This window comes from Aulonocara stuartgranti, assembly GCF_965226115.1.
Source record: "Aulonocara stuartgranti genome assembly, chromosome: 14".
NCBI lineage: Eukaryota > Metazoa > Chordata > Actinopteri > Cichliformes > Cichlidae > Aulonocara > Aulonocara stuartgranti.
The window spans coordinates 12,766,611-12,785,507 of record NC_138950.1 but is presented as its reverse complement, the minus strand read 5'-3'; the positions used below and the strand labels follow the sequence as shown (position 1 = coordinate 12,785,507).

General features: G+C 37.3%; 2 protein-coding genes and 1 long non-coding RNA gene across 5 annotated transcripts; 1 reads left to right on the top strand and 2 right to left on the bottom strand.

Annotated features, from left to right (window-relative positions):
* The first annotated feature begins 2,577 nt into the window (after positions 1-2,577).
* Positions 2,578-5,166, top strand: gmfg (glia maturation factor, gamma). Its single transcript, XM_082502454.1, has 7 exons — positions 2,578-2,717; positions 3,131-3,227; positions 3,373-3,422; positions 3,506-3,557; positions 4,314-4,394; positions 4,573-4,646; positions 4,997-5,166. The coding sequence occupies exons 1-7, from the start codon at positions 2,715-2,717 to the stop codon at positions 5,066-5,068; spliced, it is 429 nt and encodes a 142-aa protein (XP_082358580.1). The 5' UTR covers positions 2,578-2,714; the 3' UTR covers positions 5,069-5,166.
* A 172-nt stretch (positions 5,167-5,338) lies between these two features.
* paf1 (PAF1 homolog, Paf1/RNA polymerase II complex component) lies at positions 5,339-11,500 on the bottom strand. 3 transcript variants are annotated; one of them, XM_082502453.1, is made up of 14 exons: positions 11,280-11,500; positions 10,455-10,484; positions 10,242-10,334; positions 10,009-10,130; positions 9,850-9,916; positions 9,666-9,767; positions 9,370-9,475; positions 8,283-8,351; positions 8,036-8,139; positions 7,804-7,920; positions 7,512-7,640; positions 7,219-7,324; positions 6,633-6,711; positions 5,339-6,167 (listed from the first exon to the last, which is right to left on the bottom strand). In XM_082502453.1, the coding sequence occupies exons 1-14, from the start codon at positions 11,324-11,326 to the stop codon at positions 5,740-5,742; spliced, it is 1,599 nt and encodes a 532-aa protein (XP_082358579.1). In that variant the 5' UTR covers positions 11,327-11,500; the 3' UTR covers positions 5,339-5,739. The 3 variants fall into 3 exon arrangements, with proteins under 3 accessions (XP_082358579.1, XP_082358577.1, XP_082358578.1); XM_082502451.1 differs by lacking the exon at positions 11,280-11,500 and adding an exon at positions 11,042-11,208; XM_082502452.1 differs by having other exon boundaries at positions 5,340-6,167; positions 10,455-10,487.
* Positions 11,501-12,652: 1,152 nt separating this feature from the next.
* On the bottom strand, positions 12,653-17,050 carry LOC309688071. The gene is made up of 4 exons (XR_014270955.1): positions 16,921-17,050; positions 15,159-15,295; positions 13,878-13,922; positions 12,653-13,756 (listed from the first exon to the last, which is right to left on the bottom strand). It is a non-coding gene; the product is annotated as an uncharacterized lncRNA (long non-coding RNA).
* Positions 17,051-18,897: the final 1,847 nt, after the last annotated feature.

Sequence of the window (18,897 nt, the reverse complement as noted above, 5' to 3'; positions counted from 1 at the left end):
TATAAACACGTAATGAGGGAAAAGTGGTGGGTGAAGAAGAAGTGCTCAACACACCACAGTGTATCACAGGAAGTCCTGCAGCAGTAAACGGCATGGTTCAAGTTCAATTGTACCCGCCCCAACTAATTTATGAGCTTTATCACAAAGGAAAGTTCTGAGTTTAATCTTAAAACTAGAGAGGGTGTATGTCTCCTAAATCCAAGTTGGTAGCTGATCCTGCAATAGAGGGGCTTTCTAACTAAAGGCTCTGTGCCACATTCTAATTTTTAAATACCCTAGGAACCACAAGAAAGCCTACAGTCTGAAAAAGGTGAAGTGCTCTGTTATAATTGCTCTGTTAGAATATAGTTGGTATTTAGGAGAAGATGATTATGGGACATCCGGTCTTTATGTTTTTAAGACATGCCTGTAGTTTAACTAATTGGGTCTTCGGCCTACATGAATAAATATAATGACCTATCATCTTCATATTAATGAAAGTGTATGCGATCTTTTCTTTTTTGGCAATTCTTTCAGTGTGTGCGTGTATATGGTGCATATGGTATCTCTTATTTTTTTGTGTAACCCTTTGTTTCATGTACAGCATGTTTGTCAACTTTGTTGTTTTTAAATGTGCTTTATGAATAAATTTGGACTGCATTTGGAAGGAAAGGGTGTATAAAGTAAAACTAAGGGTCTTATCAAGGATTCTGCAGTTGATTGTTGCATTCTTATCTTTTAGAAAGAAGTTTGTTGGTCACCATAGACACAGTGGGCCAGAGACCTAGCTATTGCTGTGATATTGATGCTGAATATTAGAAGACGCTGCATTTTCTTCCACCTTATAGATCAGAATAAAAATTGTTATTGTTCAGTCCCCCAAACGGCATGAATAGCAATAAGAGTTCTCTTGGCTCTTTTTTTTTTTTTTTACAAATATAAAGAGATACAGGAGTTCCAGTTTATTCAGGTTTGGGTTGTTCAGTTCTCCAGTCTTTCTTCCTTGAAATAAAAAAGCACCCCCAGAATAAAACCAGTATCCTCATACTCAGACGTGAAAGAAGTCCTCCACACGTGCATCCTAATACTGCAATTTATTCTCTTTGATATAAATGAAAAGTCACTCTTCCACCTTCAGCTAGTTTAGAACATAGCAGAAAGCCTTTTCAATGGTTTTAGTAGACTTTATCACATCACCATAATCATGGCATCTCTCCATGGGCTTCCTGTATATTTTAGAATTGATTTCAAATGTTACTAACCACTGTTAAATTAATGCTGGCCCTAGTTAAATAGCGGAAACGTTGACCATATTGCTCAGTTCATACACTTACATCCTAGGATGTGACCCTTCTGCCCTTTCAAAGTAGTGACTACATCTAAAGGTGGCTTTTGCCACTTGCAGACTCTGTAGCATCTTTTTAAAAATTCACTTTTTAAAACACAAGACTAAAAGATTTTATCTACTAAATTAAACTGCATATGGTAGCTTTTACTGTCTGGGTATTGTCTATCAGTTGTCTTGCTTATTGTTAACGTTCCTTTGCTGTTACAATTTCATTGGCATTTATTATTCATTACTTCCTTTCCATTATTTTATTAATACCAATTTTGAATCATGAAGAACACAATTGGTACTTATCAGTACAGATAAAAAGGGTCACTGCACCTAATTATTTTTATTTAAAACAAAATGGTCTAGGAAACAGCAAAGTGTGTTTGGCCAGAGGTGCAACATACCTACAATTTCCACCAGTAGAGAGCAGCATGGCAATAAATTTCTTTCCTATCAGATACACAATTAATTTACACTTCTAATTTGACAATATTCCTGGGCACCGGGGTAGGTTGCTGTGTAAGTGTAATGTAATTTATTCATAAAGAAAGGAAACTGATTTCTTTCAGGCTGCAGATTCTTGAATGCACGGCAGTCGTGCAGAGTGTGAGATCTGACTTAAGCCTTTTAGTTTCAGGCGTGGTGGGAAAAGGCCCTATAAGGCAACACAGAGCATGTGTAAGTGACCAGTGCCTTACAAATTCCAATATTGACCAAAAAATCCAGTATCAACTCTAATATTACAATGTGCTGTCACTTGTGATTTATAGGTTGCCCTTCCATAATGTAACCGGAATGTAAAACAGTAAGAATTTTTTTTAAATAAATTATTCTTCCCACACTTTTGGCTGCTTAAACATAATAGCTTCCTTATTTTTTATTATTATGACTTAAATTGTATAAATAAAATACTTCAACTCCTAAACAACATTCTGTTTTGCTATTGTTTAAGGATATGAAGACGTCTTCTACATCTGCAAGTTTCACTTTGATATTCACGTTCACATTATAAAGGGAAGTGAAAGTCGCAGATACTAAGTGACAGTAAAAGACAACACAAAATGATTAACCTGATCATCTTCAGGTTTAAATGGCCTAAAATTATTCAATTTCAACTCCAGCTTCTTCTGCTACGGTAAAATGTGTGAGTTTAGTGTGTAAATGTTTTCCATAATTTATCCCCTATGCAATAAAAGACTGAGATACGTTGCTCCGCTTCACCACTGCTGTCATGTTTTCCTGCTGAAAGGAGGAAGCATGACTGAGAGGCGATCTAGCATTGTGTCTGCCCTCCCCTGCCATCTTTAACAGTTTGAAAGTAACTGTCAGTCTATCGCAAACAGTTTAAGCAAGGCGGTGTTACCCTCAGGACTTAAAAGCAGAGAAGGATCCTTTGAGAATGGTAGGTGAAACTGATGCAATTTCTTGAAAGACTTAGCTTTTCAATTGAAGTTCACTGCATTCGATGAACCGTAATACTACGTATTTGTCTGTGCGCATAAAGATATTTGTTCTACTTAACCATTGCGACCATCCCCCTTGCTCTATAAAACAGGAAACTACAATCTTGCATATTGGTGCAACACATTTCCTGCCCTCAAAATGTCAAAGAGTGTCATGGATGTTTAATATACCCATGCAAGGTGGATAGAGCCCTTTACAGATCTAGTAGATGTCCTTCACCCCGTTTTTTTGTTTCTATTTTTGGTCTGTAGACCAGCCCACTTAACTATTTATCACAGTATTATCTGGAGATATTGAGCATTTAATAGAGTGACACAATTTAACTAATGTTTTCATGGCCTGTTTTTACAGTCAAGCTCTTTAGTTGTGTGTGAAGTGGATGAAAGTCTGAAAGATAAACTGAAAAAGTTTCGATTTCGAAAAGAGACCAGCAATGCTGCCATACTAAGTAAGTAACGTTTATCCGTTCCTTACACACGTACTTCACATTTGTAAAACCATTATCAAACATTTTCATCGCATATGAATAGCTGCAGACCAACTAATATAAAATAAAATCAAAGCACAAAAGATTTCTCTTTGAAATTTCTTAGTGAAAATAGACATGGCGAAACAGCTCGTTATTCTTGAGGAGGAATATGACGTAAGTCAATTTTTTCTTTCTCTCTTTATTTACTCTGTTTGTTTTGATTTAAAAAGTCTCTCGCACTCTGTCTTGTCTTCTAGGACATCTCAATGGATGACTTAAGAAATGAACTTCCAGAGCGGCAGCCCAGATATCCTTACATCATATCATGAAAAGCAAAATTATTAATTAAAAAAAAAAATTGTCTTTTTGCAAAATCAAGTGATCTTCTGTTGGCTGCTCCCCTTCTGGGTCACCGGAGTTGATCATCTGCCTCCATCTCATTCTATCCTATTATCCTCTTCTGTCACACCAACCCTCTGCATGTCCTTTTTCACAACAGCCATGAATCTCCTCTGCGGTCCTCTTTTCCTCCTGCCTGATTGCTCCATATCCCTTCTGCACACGTCCAGTCTCAGGGTTGCCGCTATAATTTTGTCTCAACCTGAGCTGTCCCTCTGATGTCTTCATCTCTAATCCTGTCAATCAAATTAAAGAATATTAACATATTCAGCTTTGCCACCTGTCTTTTTGCCAGTGTCACGGTCTCCAAACCGTACATCATAAGAGGTCTCATTGCCATCTTGTAAACCCTTATAAATCATCCCCGATACTTTTTTCGCACCCACTCTACCCTGGCTGCACTCTTCTTCACCTCTCTTGTGCACTGGATTGGTTGACCCCAGGTATTTAAACTCATCCACCTTTGCTGCCACTACTTTTCCAGCATCACCTTTACATGTCTCCTTCTTATTCACACATATGTATTCTGTCTTGCTTTTACTGACTTTCATTCCTCTTCTCTCCAATTCATACCTACACCTCTTCAGACTCCTTTCTGCTTGCTCCTGTGCAGATTCTACTGATATGGTTATATACACAGAAAAGTTCCTTGACAGAAACGTACATTCATTGTCTACAGCTACAAATATGTCCATGATGATGGCAGAGTGTCTTACCCGCTGTGTTTCATATTCTCCAGTCCTGTGGGTAAGCAGTTACAGTAATCTAGATTCTTAAAGCATTGTAGCAACAATGGCAAAGTAAACTAATCTAAAATACACTTTTAAATGTTTTTATGGTGATGAAGGTTGAATTAGAATTCTAAAGATATGTTTGGGCGAGTATTAAAATTACCCCCCAAAAAATGTCACTTTCATTTTAATAGGGTGCAAGCCAGAGCAGCAGATGATGTATGCAGGAAGCAAGAATCGACTGGTCCAAACTGCAGAGCTCACAAAGGTAATTATCACAAAATTATGAGTTTATAATATACAGTGGTATGTTGAGTAAATACACTAGTATTTAATGTAACAATGTATAATATTTCTACTTTTTATTCAGAGAAATTGAAAATCTGTAAATTTGTAGATTTTAATTGAAAGTCTCAGATTTACTTTTCTCTGAAATCTACTCAGTTGTTTTTAGTTATGTAGTTGACAGACATACTTTTATGTTTACTGCCAATTTATTTAGCAGGTTATTCATATTTTAATGTAATGTTTTCTTATAAACATGCCTTTTCTTACATGTTAATTCTCCTGTGTATGAGCTATTGCTCATTTTATAATTTCTTTGCTTTACTCTCTAAGGTGTTTGAAACAAGAAACCCCGATGACTTGACAGAAGAATGGCTGAAGAGCCACCTGTCATTTTTTCGCTGAATGTACATCTTCTGCATCTCCAAAGGTTCCTTTACGAGGCTGTCAGTTTAATGTCCATCTGGTGTGTATGGAATTGTTAATAAACATTTTAACCCAAACAGCTTTGTCAGTTCTGCATTTAAATCAGTCATTTTAGGGTTGTTGTTTTTTTTCAGATGAACAAATACAATACTATAAGATCAGCTGTACTAATTACAGCACAGGTTAAATTCATGAAAATACTCAAGAGGTTCCCAAATCAGAAAAAGACGCAGAAAAAGAACAAACTCTGGTCAGAGGTTTGTTTTACAAAATGTCGTCTACAATTTATTACCTGCTTTGAGAGCCCACATGCTTTACACTATTCCCACTCCAAAGGCATTTCAAGAGTGGAAAACTTCTTTCATTTTTTCTTTTTTTCTTTTTTTTTTAAAACATGATCCTTTAATGACCATCTGGCAAACAACATAGAGGAATGGCGTACAAATAGCAACTAGAGTTAAATCTACAAATAAAAACTGGATTAAACAGAGTTGTATCCAGGTGAAAGGTTACCAGCATTTCATAAACAATTTGTAATCAGCAAGAAATTTCAGCCCCACATCAGGCCAATATTATACTCAATGACAGTGTAAGAGCGCCAATGTTTGGAGCTCAATATATAGATAAGACAGGTCACCGGCTCACTGGTCTTATTCACTGTCGCTGGCGTCACTGGAATCTGAGCCTCTGTCACTTCCACTCCCACTCTGAGCCCGAGTCTCTGAATGGTCGCTGCTGCGGTCGCTGCCTGCAGGAGAGGCGCTGCGACTCCGGCTGCCTCTTCTGTTCCCTCCTTCATCCTCACTGTCGCTGCCCTCCTCCCCGCTGCTCCTGGCTGAATTCTTTGGCTCATTGTCGTCGCTGTCGTCATCACTGCCAAAGATCTCTTCCTCATCTCGCATTTCTCTGGTCCTCTCCTCGCCGCTCTCGCTACCACTGCCGCTTGCCTTCCGCCTCCTCTTCCCTCTGTCTTCATCCTCGTCCTCATCTTCTCCCCTTTGTTCCTGTTCTTCATCGTCTCTCTCAGATTCACTGCCAGAGTTTTCTGCCTCGCTGCCACTGCCCTTCTTCTCATCACCTGGAGAAAATAGCAGTTCGTTGATTTAGCATAGTTACTGACAATCGCTCAAACTCATTTTACATTGAGGGCACATACGGACAAATGAGACTGCACTTTAAAGACATTTCACTACAGATTTAATCCCCAAAATATTAATTAGATTTAGATAATAAAGTGCAATAAGTGCTCAGGTTTTAAAAAAAAAAAAAAAAAAAAGCACTATATAAGAATCGTTCCAGTTACCTAGATATAAGCTAAAGACGTGCAATTTCAACAGCACATGACAGTTTCCATACATCATAAATGTGTAAAATTACAGAAAATGCTCTGGTAGCTCACCGCCCAGACTGTCACGTATTTCTAAAACAAAGTTTGTTGCTTAATTCGACAAAAATAAATCAAATCAAATCATCAGAGTCCTTCCCCAGACAATTCTGGGTAGAGGGTAGAAAAGTCAGTAAAAATTATATGTCAACAACTAACCAGAATCTTGAGTCTCTTTGTCCATATCTTCTTCCTCATCTTCTGGCTCATGGTTCTCCAACTGAGCTTTACGTGCCTCCTGAAAAATCACAGTGAAGGCAGTCAGTTATAAATACACAGTAACAGAGGAATGACAAAAATCAAAGTATACGGCCATTCCTAGAAAGAATTTGTAATCTAGTGTAGTCTGTCGAGTGACGTGGAAAACGCTGGAAGCAGGGGGCTAAATATATATAATAATGCAAACCATCATTGACCCCGTTAGTTTTTGTTTTTTTTGCTTAAAGCAATAAAAGACACCTCCCATACCGGCACTTCTTTTGTATAGCAACTACTTTGTTTATCAAATGTGTTGCAGCAGAACTACTTCTATTAGATCAATCATACAGTTCTAAACTTCTAAATAGTTTTCTTTGTCTTTAAAGACATTGTATCAATCCCAACCTTCTTCCAAGAAAAACAAAACAAACAAACAAAAAATTTTTTTCAGTAACAACAACATACGTTTCTAGCTTCATCAGCAAACTATAGGATGGAAAGCTAAACTCTTGATTGAAAGCTCTGAAAAACAATGAAATGCACTCACCTGAGCTTCAAGCTCCTTCTCATTCATGTCTCTGTGCTTACACACCAGCACAGCGTTTGTTGTAGACTGTGCTCCAGCCTTGGCTCTTCTCTTGCTCAAGCGCACCCTACAGGCCAGAATAACAGTTGTAAAAGGTCTTGGCCAGCCAGTTATTTGTCATGACGGTTTGTGCAACAACATCAATACCACCAATACCAAAACTTGTGCAACAAACCAACATGTACAATGTTGAAGTAGTTAAAAATATTTTCCATCCAAGTGTCAACATATACAAATCATTTCTAAGGTGTCACCTTGTCTCCAGCTCATTGTAGTAAACACCGTCTCCATCTCTGAAGATAAAGAAGTAGTTCTCTTCATAGCCTTTGCTAGCTTTGTTCTTAACGTTCCAGTTGTATTCCCTTGCTATCTTGTAATCATAGCTGAAACATACCATACAAAATTCCATTATACTTGTGTACAGTACACTTTCACCAAACACACTCAAAAAAAATAAAATAAAGTAAAATAAATAACACCCAATTAATGTTTATTTAATGCAGTAAATTCCACAGATACATGTTTGTGATGCATTATTTTACTTACAGATCCTCAGGCATGTAATCAATCCCCTCTTCAAAGTCTCTCTTGCGCTTTCGGAGCGTTTCCTCATTGGGCAGGAAGTAGGCCACAAACTGATTTCCTTCTTCATCCATCATACCTCTATATTTCACAAACAACAAGTGACATTTAACAAAAACAAAAAAAACAAAACAACAACAAAAACAAAAATAAAAGCGGTTGAAGAGGAGAACAGAGAAAACACATCTGATCATACCTGATCATGGCCTGAGACATCATTTCCACAGCTGCTGGTCCAGACATGTCTTTAGGTGCAGGATCGGAGTCAAATATGACTTGAGCACATGGATTGATCCACATCTGGGGCAAAGAGAAAATGTATTTATTATTTTTAACTACCAGCGCAACAAAAGTGGATTTCTTTTGTTGTTGTTGCATGCATGTTTCAATCATTAAGGTTCCATGGGTTAATACAAATAAATTCAGTTAAGGACTTAGCTCACCTTAAAGTCAGGGAACACAGGTAGGACCTCCACAGGAGTAACTCTGGGTTTGCTGTAATGCTGTGTAATCTGGAGATCAAGAACAACTCCATTTTAGCTAGTTTGTAGCTTACCAACACAAACACGTATCAAAATAAAAGAAATCAGTTGACAAACAGAACTATTTATTTATTTATTTTTAAATTGCCGGAACAAGAGTCGCACATCCAATACAAGGTTTAAATTGAACTAATTTCTTTTACATATTATATCATTTTGTTGGTGTAAGGAGAGAAGGATTTGAGCTAGGGCTGCTCAATTAATCGAATTTTAATCTAAATTACGATCTGGGCTTTCAATGATCATTAAAAATGACTGAGCCGATTATTAGCACCTCCCTCGTGCTTTACTCTCGCGTTGCTCTGTGTGGCAAATCAAGCGCACCTCTCTGGGTTTCGAACACCCGTCACAACAAGAGGACCCGAGGGACGCTCGGAAAGCTCGAAAAGGTAAGCAGAAGTTATTTGGAGAGGAGAGGATAATGGCTGCTGAAGAAAGAATGCCGTTGGTTGAAAAGAGAGGTAAAACGACTTCAGTGGTGTGGAAACATTATGGGTTCGCGTAGTGTGTCAGCTTTGCTACGGTGTCGTAGCTGCACCACAGAGCAACACTACAAATTTATTCAATCATTTGAAGACCGCTCACAAAGTGACATACGATCAAACAATGAAGGAGCACAGAGAAAAACTCTCGACAACACCTGCTTCATCCTCACAGACCTGCATTCACAATACCCTATACAACGCGACTAAATATCCCACCAGCTCCCAGAGATATAAGGAGATAACAAACGTGGTAATGTTTTTCCTCGCCAAAGACCACTGCTCAGTGATAATCAACACTTTTCAGTTATTTTTTGTATTGCAAAATTTGCACTGTTATCAGTATTTGCACACTATTTTATATTATTTTTTGACAATCTTTAAAGCCAATATTCAGTACATTGTTAAATAAATATCGTCAAATAATTGAGATCTCAATTTCAGTAAAAATAATCGTGATTATTATTTTAGCCATAATCAAGCAGCATATTAATATGCTCACTCACAGATTTCTGTGCATCCTCAAACGTCTTCTCAATCGCAGAAATCTGACTGTCTCGGTCCTTGTAGATCTCTTCTTCTGTAAACTGCTGTTTGACAGACACTCCAATCCTAAACGCAAAAACAAAAACGTCTCGATTACATGAACACCTAGAACATGCATCTGTACATGTGTGGGTCTTGTTAATGTTGGTTTATAATGGAGCACTGTAACAAAAAAAATAATTTCCCCCAGGGATCAATAAAGTATTCTGATTCTGATGTGTGAAATGTAAAGGTGGAGTTCACTGATCCAACTTACTTGACTTCCACTTTCTCATTGGAAACACCGTATCGGTTAAACTCTGTGGAAATGTATTCCGTCTTCCTCATCCATGGGACAACTTTGGCATGCTGCTGCGACCTTATAGGGAAGGGGAAAATTGCTCAAAATAAAAAAATATTGCTGAATGCATAACACAAACCAGCCTATTTAGTAGTCATACCTCTTTGAACTGGATGGAGCCTGGATGTCCTCCTCCAACAGTTTTTCATCAGCGGGATCCAACAGAACTGAAAATGTGAAAGATTAACTTAGTCTGTGCAGACATTTAAATAATTCACAATGTAAATTAAGAACAGGATCAACCTTGATGGAGACTTACTGTTGGGGTCTATGCGGTATGTGTCTGGGTTGATAAGATCAATGGTGACCCCAAGGTCTGGTTCAGTCAGGAGTTCATGCTTGTGCTGCTTCTCAAGAGAAGTGGCTTTATACTGTACAAACCTGCCAATAAAGAAAACCACAGGTTATATATGGGTGTGTGTTTAAACATGTTTACTTGATGGGAAGTGAATACTTGTATTCACTCCATTCAGTGGAGTGAAAAATGAATACCTGTGCTGATCAAATGGATAAGTGATGAATTTAGGATCAAAGGGTATGTCAGGCAAGGTGTTGCAGTATTTCACTCTGCAGACAACTCCAGACCTGTCAAGAGCACCAAAGTAAAGAATACACCAATGGTAAGCCAGCAATCTTCACATACAGAAGCAGTTCCTGTACCTGACAGAAACTAAGTACATACAAATATGTTTTTAATCTACTGACCTCTCTGGGACGGTTCTGTGAGAGGATGGCCTGCTGGAAGAAAAAAAAACAAAAAACAAAACAGCCATTGGTTAGTAGTAAAGAGTGCACAATCCCTTTACTACACAATTTAATTTTATATTAAGAATCCAAATGTCTTCAACTTGGAAAACAGAGAACCTCTCCTTTTGGGCAAAAATAGGGCATTCCTTATGTTGTCTATACATACTTTTCACTGTGGTCTGAAATGTACAGCTTAAACTAATTACAAGCTAACTCTCATTTTATTTGTTTTATTGTATTTTGCAAGATTACAAACGAACGACCAAAAATTCAAAACAAATATTGGCAATGGCAACACTGGAAGGGGTATTTGTGCGTTATCATGTTTAAAAGGAACAAAAGCTACCCTACACATATGACAAACTTAAAACCACTATTTTTTAGTACTTAATAACTAATCTTTCAGGCGCCTTTTTTCCGCCACATTGTTGTTAGCATTCTTGTAGCCAACATAAAGTCAGCTTTTGATTTGCCTGAACTTTACATTAGTGCTGCTAAAAATAATAATAATAATAATAAATTGTTGACCGGCACAAACTACTGACACTAAGCTTATGGAAATCCCTACGCTGATTTCTGTAAGCTTCTCGTAAATTAGCCGAACGTTAAGCTTGATTGTTTGTTTGCTAACACTTTCGACTAATGCTACACACATCACAAAAGCACCCTGGGACCCGCTGACCACTTGTTTCTGCATTACACTTAATTCCGTGTCGTAAACTGACACAAAACGTGCAGAAACCACTCAGGTACGCGAACTTGTAAAGGCACTGTTGAACGTACCTGTGGCCGTCTTCTCGTTGAGATTGTGTCTGAATCGTTGGAGCCATGTTTATGAAAAAACGCTTAAAATTAAAAACAAAACCGTTTGTTTGCACAAATACGTCCGAAGTCAACAAAAAACATTAACTCCTATCGAGTTCATGGCCTGAGTGCGTTTTCATCTTTTATTAGCAGGATGGGATGATGACCCGGTAGTGTATCCACATCTCCAGTTCTTAAGTGGACTTTCTTTATTGTGAGCGCCTCCTAGTGTTCTGGAATTTGAAGTACTTGAACAACCCGTTGTCCTTTTTTTTTTAATTTTATTTCACAGGAAAAGGGGACATTGGCGATTTTTGAAACAGAGTATTTGGTATGACAACCTTTATTCTTCAACACAACCTAAACTCTGTTAGGCAAGCTTTCCTATAAGTAGTTTTCAGAAATCTGCTTCAGGTTTCTAAGGACATTCAAAGCTCTTTGAATACTGACTGGCTTTTTTTCCTGTTCTTTGTTGAAATGATCCAGCACTGCTTGAATAGCATCAAGGTGTATGCTCTGGGGAAGCCAGTCCATGACTAATATTTATTTATTTTTTAAATCTATGTATGCTTTTACTGCAATGTGTTTGGGATCATTGACATGAAAAATTAAGCCTCTGCTGGATGGTATTGCATGGTGGATCAAAATCTGATACTGTAATGATGTCAGTAAGTCACACTACTGACTTAGACTCCATGTTTTACAGCTGATGTAGACATTGACTGTTGTGCCTTTTCTGACTTCCTCCATACATACAGTGATGATTTGGATAAATTAATATAGAAGACTTGTTGCCACTGATGTTTCATCCAGTTCTCCTGGAATTTGGCATACCTCAGCCTTTTCTCCCAGTTTACCTTGCTTAATAGATTCAAACAGGTGTAACAGAGATCCCTCCTATCACACCATTTCTGATGAGGTTGAAGTGAGCATCAACGGTAGATGGATCAACTGCAGCTCCTGTATCAGGTCTTTGCTGGATTCCAACTTCTTAAGCACATGGCTTTCACACACACACACACACACACACACACACACACTGCTCATCTGCTGTAGGTCTCCTACTTCTTGTCCTCACCTTGACCCAATACAAGCTTTCATTTAATAGATCTTTGGGAATCAACTTGTTGGTGCAAAAACAGAACAAAAAACCCAACACTAGTTTCTTCCAAACTTATCTTTGGCATTTTTTCCATATATTTGACTAAAGAAATACATTTTCCAATAAAATTGAAATACCCTCAAAAAAGCTCTTCAGAAAGCTTGTAGAACTATTGTTTAAGACCAGTTTAAAAGTGACAACATTTGGCTCTCTGGGAGAAAAATTTATTGAAACGAAGAAAACCCAAATATGCTGTTTCAGGGGAAACCATTTAATCAACAGACACCTAAAGATAACACAAAAATGGCTGGCAGACAAATAATCTCACAGGCTAGCTGAGACTAATATGTTTGAAAAGTGGACTTTTCCTTTTATGTACTGGATATATCTATATATTTAAAAAAGTTGCTTTATACACTTGCTACCATTCCCCCGATACATTTCTTGATCCCCTTTTACAAATGAATACATTTCCCTTGCCATCTTCTGACCTGGTATAAGATTTATTTTATAAGAGTGGTAATACAGTTGATCAAAATCAGATAAAGGCTGAAATTTGTAATACTAGATACCTCCTTCAAGCTCAAATAATGCTTTATGTACTGTAGGTGAAACGCTTAGTGTTAAGTGTATAAAAATATTTGATCAAATTATTAATTACCTATTCTACACATCACATGTGTTCCATCAAATCCAACATTCAAAAGTAGCTCATTGTTAAAAGCTGTAGCATCAAACATACAAACACCTGATAATTGACTGGAACAAATAATAAAAAGAAAAAAGATAATATAAAAAAAAAAAAAAAAATAATAAGAATAATAATAATCTGGTAACAGATTTACAGTCATCAGCTTTCTGAAACCATGAATATAAGCTGTAAAAAGCAACAAATGTAGTTGCATAGAATCACATGATCAAAACACTCAACATTTAAAAAGAAAAAAAAAAAAAGTTTAAAATGAAATGGTAGACCCAAAAAAAAAAAAAAAAAAAAAAAAAAAAAAAAAAGCATAGTCTCTTCTGAATCAACAGTTCCTTTACATTCATTCTGTTTCACCAAAATTTGAGAGTAAAAATCATAAATGTTGCACACACCCCTCTGCATCTCAGCTTGGCCCTTCACTCATGCTGTACCTCTCTACCATCTGTTATTGAAAGTGGACTGTGCACAAGGGTGCGCCAGGCAGGACAAAAAAAAAAAAAAAAAAAAAAAAAAAAAAAAGGCTCCTGCCTTTTTTTATATTCTTCAGTCACATTACTTCAACAGCTCTCCATTCAGAGTCTTTAGTGGACTTCTTGTTTTCTTTTCTTTTCTCCATCTCAGGTTTGCGTCTCTGTCTGGGCATCAGCGCTGTGGAAAGGGACAAGAGATCAGATTTGCATACAGGTATAAACAAACAGCTCATATTTTAAAAAACACCACACAAACAAACAAAAACCCACAACACACTGAATCAAGACATAATTCATACCGGCTTAACATGTAGATCATCTGTCCAGGATCATCTGCAAACATCCTGCAATGACAAGCGAATGGCTTTAAAATATTTTTCCCCATCTACTAGTTCAAGGTCAAGGTCAAATTTATTTATATAGCAAATTTCAAACAGCCGATGCTGCACAAAGTGCTTAACAATATAAAAATGGTATTAAAAAGCAACAATGTAATACAATAATAACAATAAAAAAAAAAAAAAAAAAACAATAATAGGACAGTAAAAGAATTAAAACAATAGCTAAACTAATTCAAATAAGACCAAAATGCTTGGGTCATAGTGTGTTAAAAGCCAGGGCATAGAAATGTGTCTTTAGTAAAGATTTAAATTGCTCAAGTGTTTGTGCTGATCTAATATTTAAGGGGAGACTATTCCAAAGTCTGGGACCTGCCACAGAGAAGGGTCTATCACCACGGGATTTGAGGTTAGTCCGTGGGATGGACAGCATTAGTTTTGAGCTAGACCTCGTGGTTTTTCCTGGAGCATAGGCAGAGAGGAGCTCAGACAGGTAAGGAGTTCAAAACAGGGCTTGAGGGTTAAGATCAAATTACAGCCATAGTTTAAAATTGTGACATCTTTACTTTCAATCCTTGTGAGTCTACAGTCTCTCTTTTTTCCACAAACTTTGTCCAAGTTAGTTCAAAGACATTTCAGTGAGCAAAACATGAGTCATGTGAAGTCAAACTTGTTTATAATTATGGGTGACAGTACAAATCAATCTGACTTAGTAACAACACACTGACACATACTTAACTGCCCTTGAAAAACTCAAATTTGAAAGAGCATTGAATTTGCTCAGCACAACTGTGCCATCTTGCACACATCTAACTGTTCCCAGATTGGTCTGTTATTGGTGTGTGTTGAATCAAAACATATGCAGCAGAAGAAACTGTATTTTATTTGCATAGAAAACTGAGGAATTTCTGAACAAGTGTTTGTTCCAAAGCAATGCATTCAACGTAGTCCTGATAGGTTAGTTGCTCTTGACACGAAGCTCTCATTGTCAGAGACAACTTTTTAAATAAATTAATAGCAGAAGTTGTCTATGGATCCTAGCTAATAAGGCGACAAGAGGATGGCGCAGCCTTAAACCAATTCAATGGGAAAAGCAGTAGAATAAATCAGGTACTTAGATGAAGAATGACTACATTTAATTCGGATATTGTGAGATATGTAGATACAACTTAATCACTCAAGAAATAAAAATATTAAAAAAAAAAAAAAAAAAAAAAAAGACACCATAGAACAATCTCTTACCCATCCCCCCAGTGGTAAAATGCACGGTCTTGGAAGAACATGGACAGGAACAACCACAGGCTTATCAACTCCAGCCAGAAGATAACAAACAGGAGCCATAGCGATGTGAGCAGGATTTCACACAACATCCTGGAGCTCTGTGAGGACGACACATGCGTCATAAATAAGTGATGTCTTCAGTTTTATGAAGGTAGTGGGCACCATGTTGTTGCCAAATAACAATCAAATTATGTCTGTAGCACATACAACATGCAGTCCAAAAGTCTTGAGCCTCTCCTCAAGGTATTAGATTTTGTACTCAGGCTTTTTGGTAACTTTTTAAAGTTGTCTTGAGCAGTAGTTCCTCAGCCTTTCTGAAGGTCTTTCCGTGTTTTCGTTTGGACAGTGGCTGCTTTTTCACGAGTTTTTAAATTCGGTCATTGTACCTGACCATTTTCATAGGAATGTTTCTCTGTTAACCACTTAAGGCTGACCAAGAAATAATTCAAGCACCCAAGTTACAGGATTAATTAGTGTTTTATCGACGCACAAGTGACACCTTGGCAAAGAAGTGATTTTAAACTGTATCTTTAGGCACTTTGTTATTAGTAGCAACTAAATACACAATTTACTTCCATTTCTGTAGTTGATTCTATGGAAAATGCTAAACAATACAATTTGAAGGTCTTTCAACTTTTTCCTCTGGAAACTGGTTGCTTTTCAACCAGTTTCTGTGAATGCATGGGGGGGGGGGGGGGGGGGGGGGGGGACAAAACAAAAACACAGAGTCATGATTGGCCTTTCCAGAGCTTAGGCCTCAACATTACTGAAGCAGGGGCACCTCCACAATTTTTTCATAAGGGTGGCCAAATGTGGGCCACTAAAATATTTGGGGTGGCACACCAAAAACAGATAAAGTTGAGGAACATACAAAGTGAGACAATACAAATGACACACACAAAAGTAAAAAATGTATATGCAGGAATAAAGGACAATTTATTTTTTTCAACTCATTCTAAGGAGTCTTCCTACTTCGTGCTCACCTTTATTTTATTTATTTCATTACCAGCACAGTCTTGCCAGGGGGAAGAGGGAGGCCACGGGGGTCCAGAAAATAATAATAATATTGACCTTCAGGTTCATTAATATTGTATAGCCTGTGTGTTTTGCCCTATACATTTAATTTCCGTGCATGTTTCACGTTTAATTAATTGGTTGTGGAAAAGATTTGAGTCAATGTTTGAGAGTCATTGACAACAAGAACAGAAACTCATTAACTGATGTTAAATACCTGGTGCCGCTAATCTTTCATCTTTTAGAAAAGATACGTTTAAAAAAAATCATTAATTATGAACAATGAAATGAAAGCTAGTTTTGCCAAACTCATCGACATTGACCGCACAAAACCTGTGCAGAGTCATATTTTATTTAATGTCCACGATTATCGTTCAGCGTGACACAGACAGTGAGAGTAGCTAGCTAGCGTGGCATCTAATGTCAAGCTATAAACAGTCCCGCTAGCCATCTACCTAGACACTTTCGAGCATTGAGAGTGCATGGGTGCTTGAGCTAACCATTGGATTTGACTTTTACCTTAACGATAACGTTAGAGTAATGAGCTGTTTACGCGAGTTTCGGTGCAGAAATCGAGTTATGTTAGCTACAAGAGATGAAAAAACTAGAGCCACTGGCTTTTAGCTAACGTTTCATTTGCCGCACACACCCATACTGTTAACAAGAAAGCGGTATCTAAATAGGGGAATTCGTGTTTTAGGCCTCTTACCTTACTCAAGGAAAAGACTCCTGAGACAGCATTCCTTCTTCTCTAGGCTAAGGAAACATTTACCATAGTTTTGTTTACAATGCTCGTCACATTACGCGTCAAGCGCAGTTCCGCTTTCAGAACCAATTACAACATCGGTTCATTTAAGCCGTGGTCCGCGGACGCTGATAGGTCCTGTCAGGCCTCCAAATTAAACTACGTATCTTTCTCACAATACATATTCTATTCTGGATAATGTAATTCAATTATAAAATTATCAATACCAGTAGCTTCTATATGTAGAAACAATGTTTTGTTAATTGGGGGGGGGGAACGACATATTCTGCTGTACTGTAATTTTCGGTTTATATTTTTCATACATAAAACAGAATCATAAAATATTCCCGAAATTATTTTCTTCTACCAATTTAAAATGTACTTTAATTAAATTTAAAGGTTTTGCCAATTAATTTAACAATAGATTAAAAATAAAAACAAAAACAACAACTGACCAGCCACTTTATTAGTTACACCTGTTCAACTGCTCAAGGTAAATTTCTAATCAACCAATCACACAGTAACTACTCAGACGTGTTAACTTGGTCAAGCTTGCCTAAAGGTCAAACTGAGGATCAGAACAAGAAAGGAAGGTGATTTTGAACACTGTGAGGTGGCAGACAGGCTGGTCTGTTTCAGAAATTGATGGTCTCCTGCCACACAACCATGTCTAGGGTTCACAAAGAACGGTCTAGGAAAGAGTTCATATTCAGTGAGGGACAAAATTTGGTACAAACAACATGACATTGTGTATCCATCCTGCCTTGTATCATATGTTGGTGCAGGTTGTGTAATGATGTCAGAAACGTTTTCTTGTCACACTTTGGAACAATGAGTATTATTGGTGACCATGTCCATCTCTTTATAGCAAGTGAATCCATTTTCTAATAGCTTCTGCTAGCAAGATAATGTTCCATATCAAAAATCTAGATCAATGACCATGACAAAGGGATTACTGTACTCATATGACCTCCAGCCAAACACGATCAGGGCACCTTTGCAATGTGACGGAACAGGAGACTTGCAATACGGATGTGTGTAGTCGACAAATCAGAGGCAACATTGTGATGCTATCAAGACCAAAATCTCTGAGGAATGTTTCCAGCACCTTGTTGAATCTTTGGTTCAATTAAGACAGTCAATAGGGTTCCAACCTGGGTACTTTTAAACAGTTTCTGTTCATGGACTCAGCCTTATTCATTTCCACTTAATCATGCCTTTTTTTTTTTAAATAAATGTGTTTAATGTGATCATTGAAGCAAAATACATTAAAAAAAAATACACAACCACAAAGTAAGCCATACTAAAATTACTTTATTACAGCTGATTTCTGTTCAATATCCCTCTGCCCACACAATAGTAAATACAATACAAACAATATAGTAAATTTGATCCTATTTTTTTAAATTCTGCTCAATATTTGTACACAATTTAAATCCACTTTTTGTACTTTACCATATCTTATGTAGTATCTTCATAATCTCTCTGACATTCAATAACAAGTTCCACCATCTATACATTTTATTATAGGTTATAAGTTGTAGTGGTAATGTGGCAAACAATACTGACATCTTCAAAGAAATGCAATATCTTTTTCAGAATTTGCCTGTCACCCCATCATCTTTTCAAGCCTTTTTACTTTGGCCACTACACCAGAACCTTGTTGTTTTGTTTCATACATTACATGTGGTCAGCCCAATGATAGGTTACAACCATGGAGATGAAACAAATGCAGTGGTATCTGGGCTTGGCAACTAAGGTATGGCACAGTGTTGGACCATAAAAAGGATCGCTATTTTCTGTCGCTGATTCTCATTCAGTATCCTACATGCTTTCAGTCAGTAGGAGAAATATCTGAAAGTTAAAGTCAAACAAATAAAACAAAACAAAATCTAATCCAGGCTGGTGGAGAAGTCTTTCGACTGATAACAAAATCCAGGT

Excerpts from the sequence above, each read along its gene's own strand:
- paf1 (XM_082502451.1), bottom strand. The coding sequence starts at position 11,193 with ATGCAGAAACAAGTGGTCAGCGGGTCCCAGGGTGCTTTTGTGATGTGT. Across the intron at positions 10,131-10,241 it reads TATCCATTTGATCAGCACAG|GTTTGTACAGTATAAAGCCA; the intron begins GTATTCATTTTT and ends CTTTATTGGCAG. Across the intron at positions 7,641-7,803 it reads GATTACATGCCTGAGGATCT|CTATGATTACAAGATAGCAA; the intron begins GTAAGTAAAATA and ends GGTATGTTTCAG.
- gmfg (XM_082502454.1), top strand. Across the intron at positions 4,395-4,572 it reads CATATTCTCCAGTCCTGTGG|GGTGCAAGCCAGAGCAGCAG; the intron begins GTAAGCAGTTAC and ends TCATTTTAATAG. Across the intron at positions 4,647-4,996 it reads AAACTGCAGAGCTCACAAAG|GTGTTTGAAACAAGAAACCC; the intron begins GTAATTATCACA and ends TTACTCTCTAAG.